At 40.1% G+C, this 21325-nt stretch overlaps 3 protein-coding genes across 3 annotated transcripts in view; 2 read left to right on the top strand and 1 right to left on the bottom strand.

Moving 5' to 3' along the window:
- The window catches only part of LOC126354442 (uncharacterized), a 60490-nt gene extending 45477 nt beyond the window's left edge, over positions 1-15013 (bottom strand). The window contains exon 1 of the mRNA XM_050004132.1: positions 14773-15013. Coding sequence (XP_049860089.1) covers positions 14773-15002 — 230 coding nt within the window. The 5' untranslated portion in view covers positions 15003-15013. The remainder of the gene's footprint in view (positions 1-14772) is intronic.
- Positions 15014-15212: 199 nt separating this feature from the next.
- Positions 15213-21325, top strand: part of LOC126354458 (selenoprotein M-like) — a 43512-nt gene continuing 37399 nt past the window's right edge. The window contains exons 1-3 of the mRNA XM_050004157.1: positions 15213-15345; positions 15452-15522; positions 16331-16400. Coding sequence (XP_049860114.1) covers positions 15250-15345; positions 15452-15522; positions 16331-16400 — 237 coding nt within the window. The 5' untranslated portion in view covers positions 15213-15249. The remainder of the gene's footprint in view (positions 15346-15451; positions 15523-16330; positions 16401-21325) is intronic.
- On the top strand, positions 15529-16324 carry LOC126354450 (uncharacterized). The gene has a single exon (XM_050004145.1). The coding sequence runs from the start codon at positions 15557-15559 to the stop codon at positions 16274-16276; it is 720 nt and encodes a 239-aa protein (XP_049860102.1). The 5' UTR covers positions 15529-15556; the 3' UTR covers positions 16277-16324.

Genomic DNA, 21325 nt, shown 5'->3' on the forward strand with positions numbered 1-21325 from the left:
GTTTTCTTTCTCCTGCTAACGACGTCCTCTTGAGTAGGAGTAGGTTTAATAATGAATAGGAAAATAGAAATGCGGGTAAGCTACTACAAACAGCATAGTGAACGCATTATTGTGGCCAAGATAGATACGAAGCCCACGCCTACTACAGTAGAACAAGTTTATATGCCAACTAGTTCTGCAGATGACGAAGAAATTGAAGAAATGTATGATGAGATAAAAGAAATTATTCAGGTAGTGAAGGGAGACGAAAATTTAATAGTCATGGGTGACTGGAATTCGACAGTAGGAAAAGGGAGAGAAGGAAACATAGTAGGTGAATATGGATTGGGGCTAAGAAATGAAAGAGGAAGCCGTCTGTTAGAATTTTGCACAGAGCATAACTTAATCATAGCTAACACTTGGTTCAAGAATCATAAAAGAAGGCTGTATGCATGGAAGAATCCCGGAGATACTAAAAGGTATCAGATAGATTATATAATGGTAAGACAGAGATTTAGGAACCAGGTTTTAAGTTGTAAGACATTTCCAGGGGCAGATGTGGACTCTGACCACAATCTATTGGTTATGACCTGTAGATTAAAACTGAAGAAACTGCAAAAATGTGGGAAATTAAGGAGATGGGACCTGGATAAACTGAAAGAACCAGAGGTTGTACGGAGTTTCAGAGAGAGCATAAGGGAACAATTGACAGGAATGGGGGAAAGAAATAAAGTAGAAGACGAATGGATAGTTCTGAGGGATGAAGTAGTGAAGGCAGCAGAGGAGCAAGTAGGTAAAAAGACGAGGGCTAGTAGAAATCCTTGGATAACAGAAGAAATATTGAATTTAATTGATGAAAGGAGAAAATATAAAAACACAGTAAATGAAGCAGGCAAATATGAATACAAATGTCTCAAAAATGAGATTGACAGGAAGTGCAAAATGGCTAAGCAGGGATGGCTAGAGGACAAATCTAAGGATGTAGAGGCTTATCTCACTAGGGGTAAGATAGATACTGCCTACAGGAAAATTAAAGAGACCTTTGGAGAAAAGAGAGCCACTTGTATAAATATGAAGAGCTCAGATGGAAACCCGGTTCTAAGCAAAGAGGGAAAAGCAGAAAGGTGGAAGGAGTATATAGAGGGTCTATACAAGGACGATGTACTTGATGCCAATATTATAGAAATGGAAGAGGATGTAGATGAAGATGAAATGGGAGATACGATACTGCGTGAAGAGTTTCACAGAGCACTGAAAGACCTGAGTCGAAACAAGGCCCCGGGAGTAGACAACATTCCATTAGAACTATTGATGGCCTTGGGAGAGCCAGTCCTGACAAAACTCTTCCATCTGGTGAGCAAGATGTACGAGACAGGCGAAATACCCTCAGACTTCAAGAAGAATATAATAATTCCAATCCCAAAGAAAGCAGGTGTTGACAGATGTGAAAATTACCGAACTATCTATCCATCCTTTCATTTTTCCCTCTCCTTCCCTCTTTCCTGACGAAGCAACTGCCAGTTGCGAAAGCTCGTAATTCTGTGTGTGTGTTTTGTTCATGTGCCTGTCTGCCGGCGCTTTCCCGCTTGGTAAGTCTTGGAATCTTTGTTTTTAATATATTTTACCGAACTATCAGTTTAATAAGTCACAGCTGCAAAATACTAACACAAATTATTTACAGACGAATGGAAAAACTGATAGAAGCCGACCTCGGAGACGATCAGTTTGGATTGTGTAGAAATGTTGGAACACGTGAGGCAATACTGACCTTGCGACTTATCCTAGAAGAAAGATTAAGGAAAGGCAAACCTACGTTTCTAGCATTTGTAGACTTAGAGAAAGCTTTTGACAATGTTGACTGGAGTACTCTCTTTCAAATTATAAAGGAGGCAGGTGTAAAATACCGGGAGTGAAAGGCTATTTACAATTTGTACAGAAAGCAGATGGCAGTTATGAGAGTTGAGGGGCACGTAAGGGAAGCAGTGGTTGGGAAGGGAGTGAGACAGGGTTGTAGCCTCTCCCCAATGTTATTCAATCTGTATATTGAGCAAGCAGTAAAGGAAACAAAAGAAAAATTCGGAGTAGGTATTAAAATCCATGGAGAAGAAATAAAAACATTGAGGTTCACTGATGACATTGTAATTCTGTCAGAGACAGCAAAGGACTAGGAAGAGCAGTTGAATGGAATGGACAGTGTCTTGAAAGGAGGATATCAACAAAAGCAAAACAAGGATAATGGAACGTAGTCGAATTAAGTCAGGTGATGCTGAGGGTATTAGACCAGGAAATGAGACACTTAAAGTAGTAAAGGAGTTTTGCTATTTGGGGAGCAAAATAACTGATGATGGTCGAAGTAGAGAGGATATAAAATATAGACTGGCAATGGCAAGGAAAGCATTTCTGAAGAAGAGAAATTTGTTAACATCGAGTATAGATTTAAGTGTCAGAAAGTCGTTTCTGAAAGTATTTGTATGGAGTGTAGCCATGTATGGAAGTGAAACATGGACAATAAATAGTTTAGACAAGAAGAGAATAGAAGCTTTCGAAATGTGGTGCTACAGAAGAATGTTGAAGATTAGGTGGGTAGATCACGTAACTATGAGGAGGTATTGAATAGGATTGGGGAGAAGAGAAGTTTGTGGCACAACATGACTAGAAGAAGGGATTGGCTGGTAGGGCATTTTCTGAGGCACCAAGGGATCACAAATTTAGCATTGGAGGGCAGTGTGGAGGGTAAAAATCGTAGAGGGAGACCAAGAGATGAATATACTATGCAGATTCAAAAGGATGTAGGTTGCAGTAGGTACTGGGAGATGAAGAAGCTTGCACAGGATTGATTAGCATGAAGAGCTGCATCAAACCAGTCTCAGGACTGAAGACCACAACAACAACAACAACAACAACAACAAGATGGAAGTTATTCACTTGGAACCTGAGTTGATTTCTTTTATTTTATGTTACCTGTAATATCTATAGTAACATTGCTACTGCTGCTGCTGTTCTTGTTGTTAATGTAAGATTGAAGTTATTCACTTGGAACCTGGGTTACTTTGATTTATGTGATGGTTTTTTAAAAATTGATAATAATTATTATTATTATTATTATTAGTAGTAGTAGTAGTAGTAGTCGCAAAGCTCCCAGAGTGGAAGATGCTAAGTAAAGATGTTTCATTTTCCGTTCTCCTTGTTCCTTTTATTTGCCCACCATCAGTTTTTAACTGTTTGCGAGAATTTAGTTCTTTTTTCTTCACTCCATTTTGTTCCAGTTCTTCGGGCTTTTGCCTCTGGTTTAACCTCCCATTTTTCTACTTTTATTCTAAAATGGTTTGTTACGTCTATTTCTTCTTTGGTGATTTTGGCTAATTCCAAGTCTTTTTTAACATTTTGGATGTATTCTCCTCCATTGATGAGGGTATCTACATATTTTCCTATTCTTTTTGTTAGTCTGTGTTTGGGAAGCCTCATTATGTGGCCATAGAATTTGAAGCGTCTTTTCCTCATGCCTGTCTCTATGTTAGAATATTCTTCAGTTCAGGACGTTTTCTGTAGTCTATATCCATTTTCGGTCCATCTTGGTCCCAAAATTTTCCTAATTATTTTTCTTTCTTCTTTCTTTACATTTTCTATATCAGTTTTCCTGTTTAGTGCCAAGGTTTCACTGGCATATAACATCGAATGTTTAATTACTGTTTCGTAGTGTCTAATTTTGGCATTTAACAATTAACATTTTTTATTACATAAGTTTTGCACTAATCCTAAACCTTTATGACCTTTTTGTGCTCTTTCGTGTTGTGCATATTTTTCATAGATAATTTCTTCTACATATTTAAAGTGTGATACTCCATTAATTTCTCCATGTTTGAAAATTTCTAAATTTGTTGTTGTAAACACTGTCTTTTCAAATGATATCTGCAGGCCGACTTTCTCTGTGCATTCTTTTAGAGTTTCTATCTGTTTTATAGCCATCTCACAAGATTTGTTTATTTTATGAAATTGGTTTCCAGCAATTTTCTTCTTCAAATGTCTTTTCCCATTCTTCCATGACTCTATCTAGAACTGCATTGAACAAGAAAGGCAATAATCTGTCACCTTGTCTAACCCCAGTATTTATCTCTAATGGTTTTGAAAGTTTTCCCAAACATTTCACTTTGGATGTTGTATCTGTTAATGTCTACTGAATGATTTTCTGTATTTTCCAATGCAATCCTTTTTCTTCAAGAATCCTAAATAGTGTGGGTCTGTGGATTGAGTCATAGGCCTTTTTCAAGTCGACAAAGACATATACTGTAGGCTTGCCTCGCATCTTCCTTATTCTTGTGATTAATTTTAGGTTTAAAATTTGCTCTGGGCACAATCTGTTTGGCCTGAAACGAGCCAGGAAATCTGAGATTTTGGGTTCTAGCACTTGTTGTGCTCTTTCAAGAATAAAAGCTGATAACATCTTATATGTGACAGTGAGTACAGAAATTCCTCTGTAATTATTCACACACCTGGGGAGGCACCCGCTAGGCGACTAGTAACTCCTGCAGGTTGATTCTTATTTTTCAAATGCTCTGTTTTTTATTTCTACATTAATATTAATTACCAATAGCTGCTGTTGACACAATTTACTGCTATGTACATAACTTAAAACATAATTATTCATCACTAATTTACTGTGTCCAGATAAAACTTGTAACAATAAATTGAATTGAGTCGAGTTGAACTGAAATGATCTACTTTGTCGTATACTTTACGGGCTCCCATCTACTATTCGTAAAACCATTTTGTTTTCCAACAGAAGAGGGTGTTAGGAATGGATTACAACCACCTCCCTACCCCTCCCTCCAGTCTGGTGGGGAATTACAGGTAGTGCCTGCAATAGGTCCAGAGCTGCTTCATCACTAATTTTGAAATATACAAAGCTTCAGCACAGAATGACATCAACATTCAAATGAAGTAGCTGGTACAACGCATATCCAATATGTTCACTATCTGATCCGTATAGCTGGCAGTTGCTGGACACAAAACACTGGCAATCCCAAGTCTTCCGACTTCCACTGATTCAGAGCAAGATAAGTTGGGAATCAAGGAAATGACATAAACAGTATTCATTTAATGCTTTAAAAAACAGAAACTAGAAATAATTTTAGTCTAATCTTGATGTGTTCTACCAGATTCCAGACATAGAAAGGAGTAGTACACATCCAGGTGGATATGTGGATATTTCTTCTTGCAACTGAGCTGAAATCTTAAACTCCAGTAGACACACACTTGAATTGTTTATGAACTCTTTTTTTCCCTTCATTTATTAATGTTATGCAAAGAAACTGAAGCCCAAGCACTGTCTAGGATTATGATAAGAACACACACAACAGCTTTTTGCACCAGGTAAATGTAATACATTTATTATTGAGACCATAGCACCCCAATTGATGAAACTTAATATTTTTCATTTAAGCTACTGCTGAACCACTTGCTCCCTGCCTTTCCATTTCCTGCAGTCTGTACCACTCAATGCCCAGCCCTTAAGAGCTCTGTGTCCTTTCAATAAGATATCTGTTCAGCATACCATGCACAGAATGTGCATGTAATGTGTTTGTGGACCTGTAGTTCTTTCCTCAAGTTATTCCCAATAGCTCATTTGGTATACAATATCAATGAAGTTGAATCACAACATTGGACTCAACTGATAATGACAATACTGACTGGTTACTCCAACATTTGCCAGAAGTTGGTTGTGAAAGTTAGATACAGCCAAATTAACTACAGTATAGTGATGTTAGAGCCCATCTTTCCTCAATAAGAAGTCTAGTCCTCATAACACATATTTTGAGACTTGTTTATTGATTGAATGTTTATCTTCGTCTGCTTAACTAGTAGTTACATCACTTTTCCAGGAAATAATACTATAATGCATAACAGTTTACCACCTGCATTCCACTTCAAAAGCTGTCACTTATACTGTTAAGCCTCAAGAGATCTTAACAACTGGGAGTAGACAGCTCTCAACAGCTGGGTTAAACGGCCACAATTTTAGTGACTACCACTGTCTGGCACTTCATGCATTTCCGTTCTGGTTTGTTCCCCCCATGTTATCATCACCACAATCTTTGGCAGCAATTTGGCATCCAATACTGGACATAAGCTGATTCTAGACTTTTCCATGCAGTTTGGTCTTCAATGGTACATTTCAGTGCCGTCCCTGCACACTTTTCAATGTTATCCACTCACCTTCCATTAGATCATTATCTCGGTCTCTTCTTATCTCTTAGACTTTAACAACGAATTTCTTTTGTTAGTCTGCCATCCATCCTCCAGCATTATGCCCTCCAGACATCATCTAAAGTAGAACTTGCTTCCCTCTTCAGACATTTCAGGATCTCCTCCTCTGTAGACAGCACACCACTGCTGATAATGAGTTGGACAGCTTCTGTGAGCTTGTTATTAGGTGTCAGTTTTCAAATTACTAAGATATTTCATATCTGCAATAAGGAAACTATGAGCAATAACATAAGTTTTTTCACAAAAGTATGAGCCATGGACCTTGCCATTGGTGGGGACGCTTGCGCGGCTCAGCGATACAGATAGCCATACATATGTGCAACCACAACAGAGAGGTATCTGTTGAGAGGCCAGACAAACGTGTGGTTCCTGAAGAGGGGCAGCAGCCTTTTCAGTAGATGCAGGGGAACATTCTGGATGACTGAAACTTCCTGGCAGATTAAAACTGTGTGCCGGACTGAGACTCGAACTCGGGACCTTTGCCTTTCGCGGGCAAGTGCTCTACCAAGTGAGCTACCCAAGCACGACTCACGCCCCATCCTCACAGCTTTACTTCTGCCAGTATCTCGCCTCCTACCTTCCAAACTTTACAGAAGCTCTCCTGCGAACCTTGCAGAACTAGCACTCCTGAAAGAAAGGATATTGCGGAGACATGCCATAGCCACAGCCTAGGGGATGTTTCCAGAATGATTTCATACGGGATACTCTACCCGTGCTGCTAGAACATGTGCCTTTACAAGTATGACACAACATGTGGTTCATGCCCGGTGGAGCTCCTGCACATTTCAGTCGAAGTGTTCGTATGCTTCTCAACAACAGATTCGGTGACCGATGGATTGGTAGAGGCGGAACAATTCCATGGCCTCTACACTCTCCTGACCTCAACCCTCTTGACTTTCATTTATGGGGGCATTTGAAAGCTCTTGTCTACGCAACCCCAGAACCAAATGTAGAGACTCTTCGTGCTCGTATTATGGACGGCTGTGATACAAAACGCCATTCTACAGGGCTGCATCAGCGCATCAGGGATTCCATGCGACGGAGGGTGGATGCATGTATCCTTGCTAACGGAAGACATGTTGAACATGTCCTGTAACAAAGTGTTTGAAGTCACACTGGTACGTTCTGTTGCTGTGTGTGTTTCCATTCCATGATTAATGTGATTTGAAGAGAAGTAATAAAATGAGGTCTAACATGGAAAGTAAGCGTTTCCGGACACATGTATACATAACATATTTTCTTTCTTTGTGTGTAAGGAATGTTTGGCCATACATAACAAAGATTCCAAGACTTACCAAGCGGGAAAGCGCCGGTAGACAGGCACAATAAATAAAACACACAAACAGAATTTCTAGCTTTCGCAACCGACGGCTGCTTCTTCAGGAAAGAGGAAAGGAGAGGGAAAGACGAAAGGATGTGGGTTTTAAGGGAGAGGGTAAGGAGTCATTCCAATCCCGGGAGCGGAAAGACTTACCTTAGGGGGAAAAAAGGACAGGTGTACGCTCGCACACACACACAAATCCATCTGCACATACACAGACATTCATTTCATGAAATGTGCCTGTCTACCGGCACTTTCCCTCTTGGTAAGTCTTGGAATCTTTGTTTTTAGTATATTTTTCCCATGTGGAAGTTTATATATATATATTAAAAACAAAGATTCCAAGACTTACCAAGCGGGAAAGCGCCGGCAGACAGGCACAATGAACAAAAAACACACACACACACACACACACACACACAGAATTACTAGCTTTCGCAACCGATGGTTGCTTCTTCAGGAAGGAGAGGGAGGGACAAAAGGAAGTGGGTTTTAAGGGAGAGGGTAAGGAGTCAAGGAGTCATTCCAATTCCGGGAGCGGAAAGACTTCCCTTGGGGGGAAAAAAAGGACAGGTGTACACTCGTACACACACATACACATATTGGGATACCTGTCCTTTTTTCCCCCCAAGGGAAGTCTTTCCGCTCCCAGGATTGGAATGACTCCTTGGCTCCTTACACTCGCACACACACACACACACATATCCATCCGCACATACACAGACACAAGCAGACATATTTAAAGGCAAAGAGTTAAGGGCAGAGATGTCAGTCGAGGCGGAAGTACAGAGGCAAAGAAGTTGTTGAAAGACAGGTGAGGTATGAGCGGCGGCAACTTGAAATTAGCGGAGGTTGAGGCCTGGCGGATATCGAGAAGAGAGGATATACTGAAGGGCGAGTTCCCATCTCCGGAGTTCGGATAGGTTGGTGTTGGTGGGAAGTATCCAGATAACTCGGACGGTGTAACACTGTGCCAAGATGTGCTGGCCGTGCATCAAGGCATGTTTAGCCACAGGGTGATCCTCATTACCAACAAACACTGTCTGCCTGTGTCCATTCATGCGAATGGACAGTTTGTTGCTGGTCATTCCCACATAGAAAGCATCACAGTGCAGGCAGGTCAGTTGGTAAATCACGTGGGTGTTTTCACATGTGGCTCTCCCTTTGATCGTGTACACCTTCCGGGTTACAGGACTGGAGTAGGTGGTGGTGGGAGGGTGCATAGGACAGGTTTTACACCGGGGGCGGTTGCAAGGGTAGGAGCCAGAGGGTAGGGGAGGTGGTTTGGGGATTTCATAGGGATGAACTAAGAGGTTACGAAGGTTAGGTGGACGGCGGATTGGAATGACTCCTTACCCTCTCCCTTAAAACCCACATCCTTTCATTTTTCCCTCTCCTTCCCTCTTTCCTGACGAAGCAACTGCCAGTTGCGAAAGCTCGTAATTCTGTGTGTGTGTTTGTGTGTTTTGTTCATGTGCCTGTCTGCCGGCGCTTTCCCGCTTGGTAAGTCTTGGAATCTTTGTTTTTAATATATATATATATATATAAAGACATGTCTGCTTTTGTCTGTGTATGTATGGATGTGTGTGTGTGTGTGTGTGTGTGTGTTTGTGTGTGTGTTTGTGTGTGTGTTTGTGTGGGCGCGCGCGGGTATATACCTATCCTTTTTTCCCCCTAAGGTAAGTCTTTCCGCTCCCAGGATTGGAATGACTCCTTACCCTCTCCCTTAAAACCCACATCCTTTCATCTTTCCTTTTCCTTTCCTCTTTCCCGACGAAGCAGCCGCCGGTTGCAAATTTTGTGTGTGTGTGTTATTTTATTGTGCCTGTCTACCGGCGCTTTCCCGCTTGGTAAGTCTTGGAATCTTTGTTTTTAATATATATATCTCTGTGTGTGTGTACTCTCTGTTGCAGAAAAATCAGTCTTTTCCTTGTGTCTGTTTGAGACTCAACATTTCTTCTACATGGTTAAGTAGCGACCTATCCTTCTCATAATATTGCTAGTCCCTTATCATTTTTTTTTTTTTTTTTTTTTTTTTTCGTATTTCCACTTTTTAAAGTCTTATGGCATAAATTTCTGTGTTAACACACTGTTTAGGAAGAAATTATTCATTGGCCAAATGGAGGCGGTAAGAATATGCCTAATGTGTGTGCAAGCATAGTGATCTTGCAGATGCCTCTTAGATAAAGCTACACATTTTAAATTGTTCTTCACAATAAGGAAAACTGCAAATGGAATTCATTGCACTTTTAAGAGAAAATTGATGTCCAGAACTACAACATTAGAAGAGAAAATTATCTTTATTATTCACCAACCAAAGTTGTCAGTAGTTCAGAAAGGAGTTCAGGATGCTGTCACAAAATTCTTTGTTCGTGTGCCCTACAACATAAAATGTCAAATAGGTAGCAAAGTAAATTTTATATTGCATTGAAATTATTTCTTCTGCACAACAACACACATTCTATTCTGTAGATGAATTTTATCAATAGCTACATAAGTAGTACTAAGAACAATGATATGTTCATTACAATTAAATTTAAGGCAGAATGTTCTTTGGAAATGCACATATGAAGCAAATGAATACTTAACATCTAACAAAGAAACCAAGATAATGGAGGGGGTGGAAGTGGGGGAGGGCGAAGACAGTATGAAAAATATACAGTAGTTCAGTCGATTTTTTGGCATAAGGAATTACTGTGGGCTGGACAGCAAATACTTCTTTCACAGCACGATGTCTGTCTGTTTTCTTTTCTCTTCCATTTCAGTCATGACATAAAAAGCTAATAGCCACAAACTACAATGTGATATTTTTCTATTTTAAAATATTAAGCAGTAAATTAAATGTCAAGAGCTGGCATTTCATGATGTGACTACTGTTCTCCCATTTGGGACATTCCATGTTAAGTGTCCTAGAATAAAAAATAGTCCCCACTCGACCATCTCAGATTTGGTTCAAAACTTGTTTTTGTATACGTATGTATGTGTTAGGTCAATGTGCAAAATTTTGGCTCAATTGTTATAATGGTTCACAAAGCTCACGGCGTGAAGAATCAGTTAACTTTGTGCATCTTCTGTGATATATATCAATCTGAATTTTTGTATTCTAGTACAACTTTTGTTGCTGAATGCAGCTAAAACATTCAGATTCCTTAGAAATGACTACCCATTATGCTACTTGCTCTGAAAGTGCCTTGTACAATTTATCATGAAAGATTCAAGCCCTACTTTAATCATCCTTTATTATAAGGGAAAGTCAGCTCGAACCTGGATTTTTGGACTGCTCACTATACTACACCAGTATTAACATTTATTAGTAAATAGTTCTGATTTTATTGAGCCTTGTCTCAAGAGTCAAATTGAAAATTGCAAACTTCTAGCAATTTTAGGATCAGTTTTCTATATTGTTATCAACTCTGATCAGCTTTCTATTGACACCACTGAAAAGAACACATTGTTGCTGCAAGGGACTTGAAAAAGTAGAATGGTAATTTTCCATTAAGGCATTTAAAATAGATTAAAAGAAACCTAAGCTGTTATGGTCACCACATGTATTACTGTGTTGGCAGCTGTTGTGCTGGAGAATGTCAAGGCACTTGTGATGTGATTTGCTGGTACAAATTATTTGCAGCATGATACTTCTGTTCCTCTGATGTGCAGGAACAACTGTTTCATATATCGGTCCAGAAATTTCTGGGAATTAAATATGCAGGTATGACTTTTATAACGCAGGGCATGGGTTGCAGAAACTTCTGTAAATTAAGATGCTGTTTTATAACACAGGGCATGGATTCTGAAAACTTCTGGAAATTTTATTTGCTGGTATGACTATTTTATAACAGGGCATGGGTTCAAGAAATTTCTGGATATTTGATATGCAGGTATGACTGTTTTATAAAAATATTCTTTAGAAACACACAAATGGAGCAAATGGCTACTGAACATCTAACAAAGAAACCGAAATAATTTGCATGGATTCAAGAAACTTATATGCCGGTAGCCTACAACAGTTTCATAAAAAGGCACTAGAAACTTCCGGAATTTTCTGTAATGATCTCGTGTATCCTCACTTCATACATTCACACTATATAAGATGTAATTTGATTTGGGTAGCATTCATGTTTATATGCAAATTGTCAATCATTTGTGGTTATTACCTGTGAATGTTTACATTGCAGTTTGGTTGAATCTGAAGTCAATTAGTGACCTCTCTGAGGAGGATCGGAATTTACTGATCGTTGAGTTGGATGTTAAGACATCATGTAGCATAACTGTTGAATAGGTTTAAATACCTGCAGAAATCATGCTACAGTCCATTTCAAAAGAACAATAGTGTTCAACAAAGGTCTGCGTCCTGTTGATGTTGCAACAGCAGACTGTTTGGAACAACTTACAACCACCAAGTCATGTTAAGCCTGGACAGAGGCTTTGAAATGCTTGTTGATATCAATGCAAAAAAGGCCAAACCACTGCCATTATCAGAGCCTACATTTGCTTCAGACAGCTTGAACTCTAGTTTGACAACAACTCGTGCGTCACCACTAAAATTCCAGTGCATTTCAAACTGGGATTCTAGTGGATATGCAAAATGAAAGATAAGGGATGCAAAGCAAGAAAATGCTTTGCAAGAGATATTAAGGAAAGTTAGCAAAATTCTATGACAGTGATGAAGTCAGCCGAATCTGCCCTGCAATAAAGGACTTTGTTGGCATAAGGACACCAGCTGGTCCAAAGTTCATATGCATAAATGTCTGCTGCTTTGTAGCTTGAAAGAAGCCTATCAAGAATACTGCAGACAAAATTTACCAAAAGTTGGCTTTTCCAAATTTTGTGAGCTCCGGCCAAAGTGGTGCATCATAGTTGGTTCAGCAGGAACACACTCAGTTTGTGTTTGTACAGCTCATCAAAATGTCAAGCTGATGCTAGCAGCAACTCCAATTAAGGATGACTACAAGAGTTTGTTAGCCAAAACGGTTTGCAATATGGATTCAAAAGATTACATGCTCCGACGACGTGACCAATGCCCTGGATTAGAAGTCTTGGAAAGATTTGTAGAAGCTGCATTTGATGAGAACAACACTGATGAAGCAATTTAATACAAGAAATGGATACACGCTGACCGAGATACCCAGGAGACAAAGTAGTCAACGATTGAAGAATTTATTCAAAACATTGTGACCAAAATTGTGTCTCTCACCCCATCATTACATACCAAAGAGTCAAAGCAACAACCTACAAGAAAACAAAGAAAATCTAGAATGTGGAAAGTTGGTTGTTCTGATGGATATTGGAGAAAATTATTCATTTATTGCGCAGGATACTGTATAAGGCTTCCTTTGGGAAAATAGTCAGGCCACATTACATCCCTTTGTTATTTATTACAAGGCCTTGACTGGAAAGATCGAGTCTCTTAGGTTCTGCATCAGTGCAGAATGGAATTTCTTCACCACAAACCATGGAAAGTCTCCATGTGATGGTATTGGGGGGACAACAAAGTGATTAGCAGCAAGAGCAACTCTCGAACGGCCAACTTCAGATCAAATTCTAACACCAAGTGATCTACTCAGATTTTGTGATGAACAAGTTAACAGAATCAAATTTCTTTTCATCACAAAGGATCAAATTGATGCTGCAAGACCTTTTCAAGAAAGGAGATTTGAAAAAGGTTACATAATTGCAGGGACCAGAGAAAACCACTGCTTCAGACCAATCTATGAAAAACTGTTACAAATCAGCAGAATTTCCAGTGACACAGTGTCATTTATTGCAAGTGTTGATGAATCAGTATACTTCTTGAGTGTTCCAATTGACAGCATCCAATCTGGGCAATACACAGCCTGCATTTATGACAGCAAATGGTAGATTGGAAACATCCGTGACACATCATTGGAAGAACGAGATGTTTTAGTCAGTTTCATGCATCCACATGGTCCAACTAATTTGTTTCATTGCCCCTAAGGAAGGACACCTGCTGGATCCCAGAGTAGCAGATAATCAGCATTTTGTCAGCTCCAAGTGCCAATTCCATGGGTAGGAAATACGCAATCAGATGTGCTGAAGAGCATTGCAGAGAATTTTAGAGTCATGATAATGGTTTCATGAACTCCGGCAACAAATTTATTATACTTGGTTCATTTTGTGAACTCATTGCTTTGTTATGTTCACAACAACGTTGTTTATTTGCTCATTTTTCTATGTCATTCATTAAAGCTATTCTGTCAAGCATGCGGTATGCGCAAAAGCAAAGGTATCTTTGAAGCTACTTTAGAAACCTTATATGTAAAATTACCATTCGTTTTTTAATGTTCCTGGTGTCAGTGAAAAGAAGATCAAAAATGGTAGCCATATAAAAAGCTGCCTGAAAAATTCTGTAAATTTTCTGTCTGACAATTGAGACAAGGGTCAATAAAATCAGAACTATATACTCATAAATGTGAATACTTGTGTAGTATGGTGAGCAGCTGGTTGTTGGTTAGCAGCTCAAAAATCACAGTCACGGCTGCTTTTCCCTTATAGTAAAAGTTGTTTAAAGTATGACTTATATACTTCACGATAAATTTTACAAAACACTTTCAGACCAAGTAACATATGGTATAGTAATTTTTGAAGAATTTGAGTGCTATAGCTCCATTCAGCACTAAAAGTTGTGCTAGTGTACAAAAATTCAAGGTGATAGATGTCACAAGAGATGCACAAAGCTATACCAAAGTTGGCCAAATTATTCACCCCGTGCACTTTATGATTTGGTATGGGTCCACTGAAGTGGCCCTAGCTCTCGAACCACTGAAAGAACTGAGCCAAAATTTTGCACAGTGACCGAACACATACAGGTGTAAAAAAAAGTTTTGAACCGAATCTGAAATGGTCGAGTGGCGACCCCTAGGACACTCGGTGTGGAATAAGCCATTTTAAAAACATCTCCGTTAAATTCTGGAAGGATTTCAGGACTAATTCAATGGTGCATGTGAGCACGTGCTTAAATATAACACGACGAACGCGTTAAAGACATTTGAAACCTATGTGCTGCATTACTGCACCTCTTCCAACACGTTTATGAAATAGTCTACATATTATACTAGTTGTTACAGGAGATATACGCATTCCGAGAGCACGCAAACAGTTCTGCCGTACAATTTGGTGTCCAGGGTGACACTTGTTTAATATCCGTTTCACTTAAATTTTAGACAGGTTTGTTGCTCATAAATGCTTACTTCACAACGTTACTGTTCCGCAGGACATTAACATTCTCAGACTCTGGCAAATAAAATCTTTCGTCCAACAAAAACAATGGTCGCTCAATCCCGAACACTTCCGAAATTCTGTCAACCACATCTGCTATTTGCCGGTCACGAGAGAGATCGACATAAACACAGGAGAACTTCTTGATGTCACTAAAGAACTGAGACAAATCGAGCCTGACTCTAAAACCACCGGCTTCCATTACTCTCCACTAGAAAACCACAACATCGCACACGTTACAAAATAAACATAAACACGAGTACTTCCCAAAGACCTTCCTTTAAATAACAAAGAACACACAGCCCAATGGGCCAGTGCGAGCTGTTGCAAACACCTTTCGTAAAAGAAAGGGCACAAGCTAGACCGCACAAGGCCTGAACATTGTCTACGTACACTCAAAGCTAAAGTCTGCGAAGAAAGTAGTACTGTAGGTAGTAGGTGCGCCTACAATGAAATGTCAAATTGTTGTGTGTTTGTTAGCGTCTGTCGTCTGTGTGTCTTACGCAGATACTGCAAAACAGCAAGTAGCCAAAGCAAGAATAGAAGTACGAGATATTATGTGTAACTAGCCGAACATGTGGTACTTAATGGTAATTCAACTAAATTTTATGACTTTCAGCGGTAACTATAGTTTAATGTTCTTCTTTGTAGAGCTGTAAAGGATGTCGTCTGAACAGACTACCAGATGTCAAAAAGTTCATCTTTGAAGATGTTCCGCTGTAGTATCCTTTTGTTAGAATTGTAGTATTGATTGAAATGTTTTCGCCCAGAACTAAAGGGCGTCGTTATTCAAGTACGTTAACAGCCTCCTCCGGTAGCGGTAGTGAATGTTCGGTGATTTCAGTTCCAAAATCCAGACCTAGAATATTGATTGACGGTATAGATGTTACCCCTGAACCATTATTTGTTGATATTGAAGACGTATTTGGCAGTGAATACATACAACCAGACGTATCTCATGACGTGATTTCGCGACGAAAAGCTGGAACTCTAGCAGTATCTAGAGCTCCTTCTCTGAAAGAAACTACCGGTTCGTATTCAGCGGAGTATGCATTGCCCCAGAAACAGCCAGAGAATGGGAGATTAGATTTTCAGACTTGTGAACAAAAGGCTAATTCCGTGGATATGTTGTACGGAAAGAAGATAGATGCAGAAGATAAACGAGTGGCCGAACTTGCGTTGCCAGACAAAATAGTAATTCGTATGCGCGAAACTCTGACGTTTTTTCTTTTGGATGTACCTAGCACAGTAGCAGAAAGAGATTTCGAGGAAGGACAGCGTATTGCAGAGGACAATGAGTTATACGATTATTTAACTAAGGGGGAAGGTCAAAATCGGTACACCAGGGACACTGAAGCGCAAACTGTGTGGACTGTAAGGAAAAGTAAGGCAACGCTTGCACCTATGTGTGCAATGAAAGATAACTTTGCCATGGCGTCTACTTACGATCTGTATAAATCTTTTGGGAACAACTGAACCCTTAATTTTCGCTAAACTGGAAGACAGTTAAGTTCCTTAACTTACCTGCAGCGAAGATGTGACCTTCAAATCGGTGCCGGGTGCATCGCCGGAGCTTATATTACTAAACAAATTTGATCAGGTAAGTGTGATGATGCTTACATTAATTAATTGGCAAATCTCACACTGACAAGTGGCATTATGTTTTTACTTCACGTTGGTCGTTTCAGCAGTGAACAAATACTGCTCGTATTGTAGTGTAGTGTAGTGTAACAAGTGTTAGAGTATGAGAGTGGTATTGGCTGGAGCCTCCTCCCCCACTCTCTTCTGAAAATCTTGATTGTGGTGACGGCTGAGTTGTAGCATAGCCCGATATCTAGATTACCCGAGAAAGTGCTTATTTTTTTAGAAGTTGATGAAGCTAATGAACGTGAATGCCATAGAAAGGTTGAGGCAACAGCTTTACTTAATAACATAGGTTTATATTTTCACGCCATATTTATTGCACCTTTTGGCATAAAAGCTAAAGCTGCAAGGTAAATTCGGGAAACTTACATTAGATTGTGTAAGAGACCCTGGTGAGTATTTTGATGAATATTATTTACATACTGACCCTGACAAAAAGGATGAAAGTGCCCAGAAGACATGGTCAGATCTTGGCGTAACTTCATACGTGCATCCACTTAATGGCAGATACGTAAAAACAGTCAGAGTTGCTATGCTCATAGACCAGCAGAATGACAACCAGAGTACATTAATTGCCATTGTTCTTGTTTAATGTTATCATGCTTGGTAGAGTATTACATAAAGGGCATGAACAGTGTTAGATGTTGAGTGATCACTGTGAAGGCTCTCTCTGCACACATAAATTATCTAATGTATAGACTGAAGAGTATTCTGCAACTATTTGCTGATAACACTGTAGTATTTGGGAAAGTATCATCATTGAGTGACTGTAGAAGGATGCAGGATGACTTCAACAAAATTTCTAAATTTTGTGATTAATGGCAGCCTGCTGTAAATGTAGAAAAGGGTAAGTTAGTGGAGATGAGGAGGGAAAATAATCCTTCACTGTTCAAATAATGTGTGGTGTGCTACTTGCACAGTCATGTTGAGTAGGCATAGGTAATGTTGCAAAGCAATATGAAACAGGATGAGCATTTAATGTCAGTGGTAGGGGAAACAAATATTTGGCTTCAGTGTATAGGGAGAATTTTAGGAAAGTGCAGCTCGTCTATAAAGGATACCACATGAAGAAAACCAGGTTTTGTGGCTTACTGTAAAATGATTCTGTTGCCAACACATTTTACGCGAGGACCACGAAGACAAGAGAAAGTGGAGCTTGTATGGAAGCATATAGACAGTTGTTTTTTTCTCCTCATTCCATTTGCCTTCTGTACAGGAAAAGGAATGACTAGCAGTGGTATAAAGTACTCTCTGCCATGCACCAAATAGTAGCCTTCAGGGTATATATGTAGATATAAAAGGACATGGAGATGCCACCTACTTGAGTGAGACAGCACTATTAAGTATGTATAAGGGGCCTCATTTGTGTGCATAATTAAATCATTCAGTATCTAGATTTGCTGGGCAATTTTATGTGCCAGATGATAGCCTGCGAGAGAATGTGAGGGCAGGCATACTCATCATCAATGTTCCAATTGACATAATGACAGGAAGGATTGCTGTATTGTGCAGCAAGTACATCATAATCCCTTCACATCTCTGTCTACCATCTGAGAACAAGTAATGGATTCCCTAAAACATTCTTTGTCATCCGGCGCCATGGGTCAGAGACTAGCAGCAGCTGGACCAGGTAGGCTGCTTTTAAGACCACAATGTGAAACAGCTGCGTTTGGAGTGGTGCTATGTCAGGGAAGCATGGGCTGCCAATGAGTGGTATCATATTGTGTTCAGTAATGAATTGCAGTTCTACACTACCACAGGTAACCATCATTGGTGAGTATGTTGTCAACCTGTGAAGAGATACCACCCTTCAAATGTTTTGGTGAGATGGTGAGAGACAGATATGGTGTGGGAGCCAGATCACAGCTGGTTGGAGGGGTCTCCAATGGCACAAAGGTATGTAACTGACATCCTGTGATCTAATGTGCTGTCTTTCATGCTGTAGTATTACAACAGGACAATCCCTTTCTGCATGGCACATGTCGGATTTCAGCGCTGTCCTCGTCCCAATATCCAGGATATCAAGGACCACTTACAACACTTGTGGGCCAGCTTGTCTCGGAAGAGGGCACAATGGCTTTATGAAATCATTCCCAACCAACTCAATTCATACATGTAGAACAGAGGCAGTGTAATGTCATATCGATAATAAGTGGATAATACTGCCAAGTTCTGTGTAAATTAGACTCAGTTTTGTGATCACTGAAATTACGTCACATACCCTTTCAACATGTGAAGTTTCATTTTGTTTCCTCCTACATTTCTGGTTGCTGGTGTGTGTGTGGAAGGGGGGGGGGGCAGCCCATATCATAGATAGATAAACTATGGAAAATGGAAGGTATTTCCACTAAATGTGTTAGTGAGGTCAACCATTTTGTCTCAGTTTTCAGAAGACTATTTTTCATTAATTGAATAAGAAAATACTGACAGCTGTTGTTAATGAATAATAAAGGTGTCATGTCAGGTACAGATTATTTTCAGTAACTCATACTCTTCAGGTGCTCCACTGTCCAAAGGCACACAAACAGTTTTGGTAGCATCTCTGTGATTGCAGTGTTCATATTGTGGCACAAAAAAGGCAATCAAATTGTGAAACACTTTTCAGGAGTACTATTCCAGGAGAAGCAGGATTTTTGATGGGGACAATGGTGGTTGTGACACATATGATGGCTTTGCCACTTGCTGCCAAACAAAACTATGATCTCACAGTCTAAAGTAGATCTTGTGGGTTATGTTACAGATCAGTGTGTCACTACTTTCTGCATTTACAGAAAATACAGTATCAGTGGTGGGGTCAATGGAAGCGTCCGATCCCACCCATCGGCTTTGATGACCTGTGATTTAAGGCTGTTGTGGTGTGTGACATCACGACAGCATGGAGTTTAGTTTGAGTGTGGCATGTTTATAGGTGTCATTTTGTTGGGGTCAGTGGTGCCCTCTGGTGGTGTGTTTATGGATTGCGTGTTATGTGGTGTATTGGGTTCATTTTTGTGTTACTGCTTGACCCGTGAGGTATTGTTTTTGACTGTGCTTCAACAGGAATTTGTTTAAGTGAGTTAACAATTTAGTTTTTGTTGTGTCTAAGTTATTCTAGTGCTGTTTGCTGTATGTCATGTGTGAATTTGTTTAAATTAATTTGTTGCTAAATTAGGTATGGAGGATATGACGGATAAGTTCAACAGTGTGCATTTTCGTGCAGAGATGAGGGACAGTGCTTTGTCCCTCATCAAATTTTTGCAGCTTTATGGGTTGTGTGTGTGATTGTAGTGGCTGACCTAGAGTGCAGAGCCGGAATTTTTTTGTCGTAAGTAGTCATTTTTTTCGGTGTATTTTTTCGTGTTATGATAGTGGGGTACTTCTGAGGGAAATACGGAAGCGTCCGATCCCATCCGTCCGCTTTGACCCATGACGTCACAAATATGGCGGAAACAACCATAAACTACAATTCCAATATGGCAGATATAAAATCGTTGCATACGTATCATAAAGACAAAAATACGTCGAAAAACACAGAGACACGTTTCACAAAAAGCCTAATGACTCTAACGGGACAAGCGTGGGAAATTGGGGGTTTTTGGGTGGTGAGAAACTAAATCTAAACAAATTTAGCCACCCACCCCCATACAAAACCACACAAAACAACGAAAAAAATAGACATCACAAAACTCACCAAATACCACAAAACAATATTATCTGGAATCGGACACTTCCCTTGACCTATATAGATCTACAGCAGCTCCCGATCCCATCTCCCAATACAAATCAAAATGCACCACCAAACATTACGAACAAAGACTTCCCTTAACCTATGTAACTCAAAAACATCTTCCAATACCAATACCAACCTTCACAGCCACAAATTTCAATGAAACACTTCCCTATACCCCAATACACAACACATACACCAAAAACAAAAAAAATGAGAACTTACCACAAGAAAGTTCCAGCCCCACAAACTAGATTGGCCACCACAATCTCACACACAGACACACACACACACACACACACACACACACACACACACACGTGCAAACACGCAAACCAATGAAAAAATACTGAACCAAAAGAAAAACCCAACCCACCCAGACCTCAACCCCCCGCCCAACCCCTCTTCCTGACCCCAAAATAAGAAACACAAACAAAAATCAAATGCAACATAAAAAAATCTCAATCACACACTACTACTCAACAAAAACTTGAACAAAATAGATCCTCCACAACTAAAACAAAAAACAAACACACTCCCACTCTCCATCCCCCCCCCTCCACCTTAACAAATACTAAACAACAAAATAAACCACCCACCCCACCCTGAGCCACAGCCCGCCACCCACCTACCCAGACCACCCTAACTAACAACTTTCGGCCTATACATTTTACCCACAGCCCTTAAGAAAACCCGAACAATACAATAGCCCTCTGGGACACTTTCTGCCAACAGTACTCATCTAAATGAGACTGAAGTTTGGAAGAGCGCCTCTTCCCCCTCCCAAGAACTGACTTAACCGCCCCCCCCCCCCCCACATCCCCTCTATTGTATTAGTACAAGCCCCTGTCTCATAATTCTTAAACTCTAAACTATGGTTCACTACTAAATGATTAAATCCCCTCTCACCCAACCCCCTATAAGAAGAAAAAGCATCAGAAACTATTGTGGACCCCGGCTCTATATCTTCCTCAATTAACCCCACTAATTCAGCCTTGGACCTCCCTTCCACAACCCTAAAAACACATTCGGAACCCCCACCCCCGGAACAACAGCCCCCCACACCCAAAGACCATCCACAGACTTCCCCCTCCCATACTTCCTCTTCCCAAACTGTGACTCGTCCACCTCCACAACAACCATATGCCCCCCCCCCCCCCCCAACTTACCCCTGT

The sequence above is a fragment of the Schistocerca gregaria genome, chromosome 1 (assembly GCF_023897955.1).
Source record: "Schistocerca gregaria isolate iqSchGreg1 chromosome 1, iqSchGreg1.2, whole genome shotgun sequence".
Lineage (NCBI taxonomy): Eukaryota > Metazoa > Arthropoda > Insecta > Orthoptera > Acrididae > Schistocerca > Schistocerca gregaria.

Bases quoted from the DNA above. Each gene is read 5' to 3' on its own strand.
- LOC126354450 (XM_050004145.1), top strand. From the start codon at position 15,557: ATGTTTTCGCCCAGAACTAAAGGGCGTCGTTATTCAAGTACGTTAACA.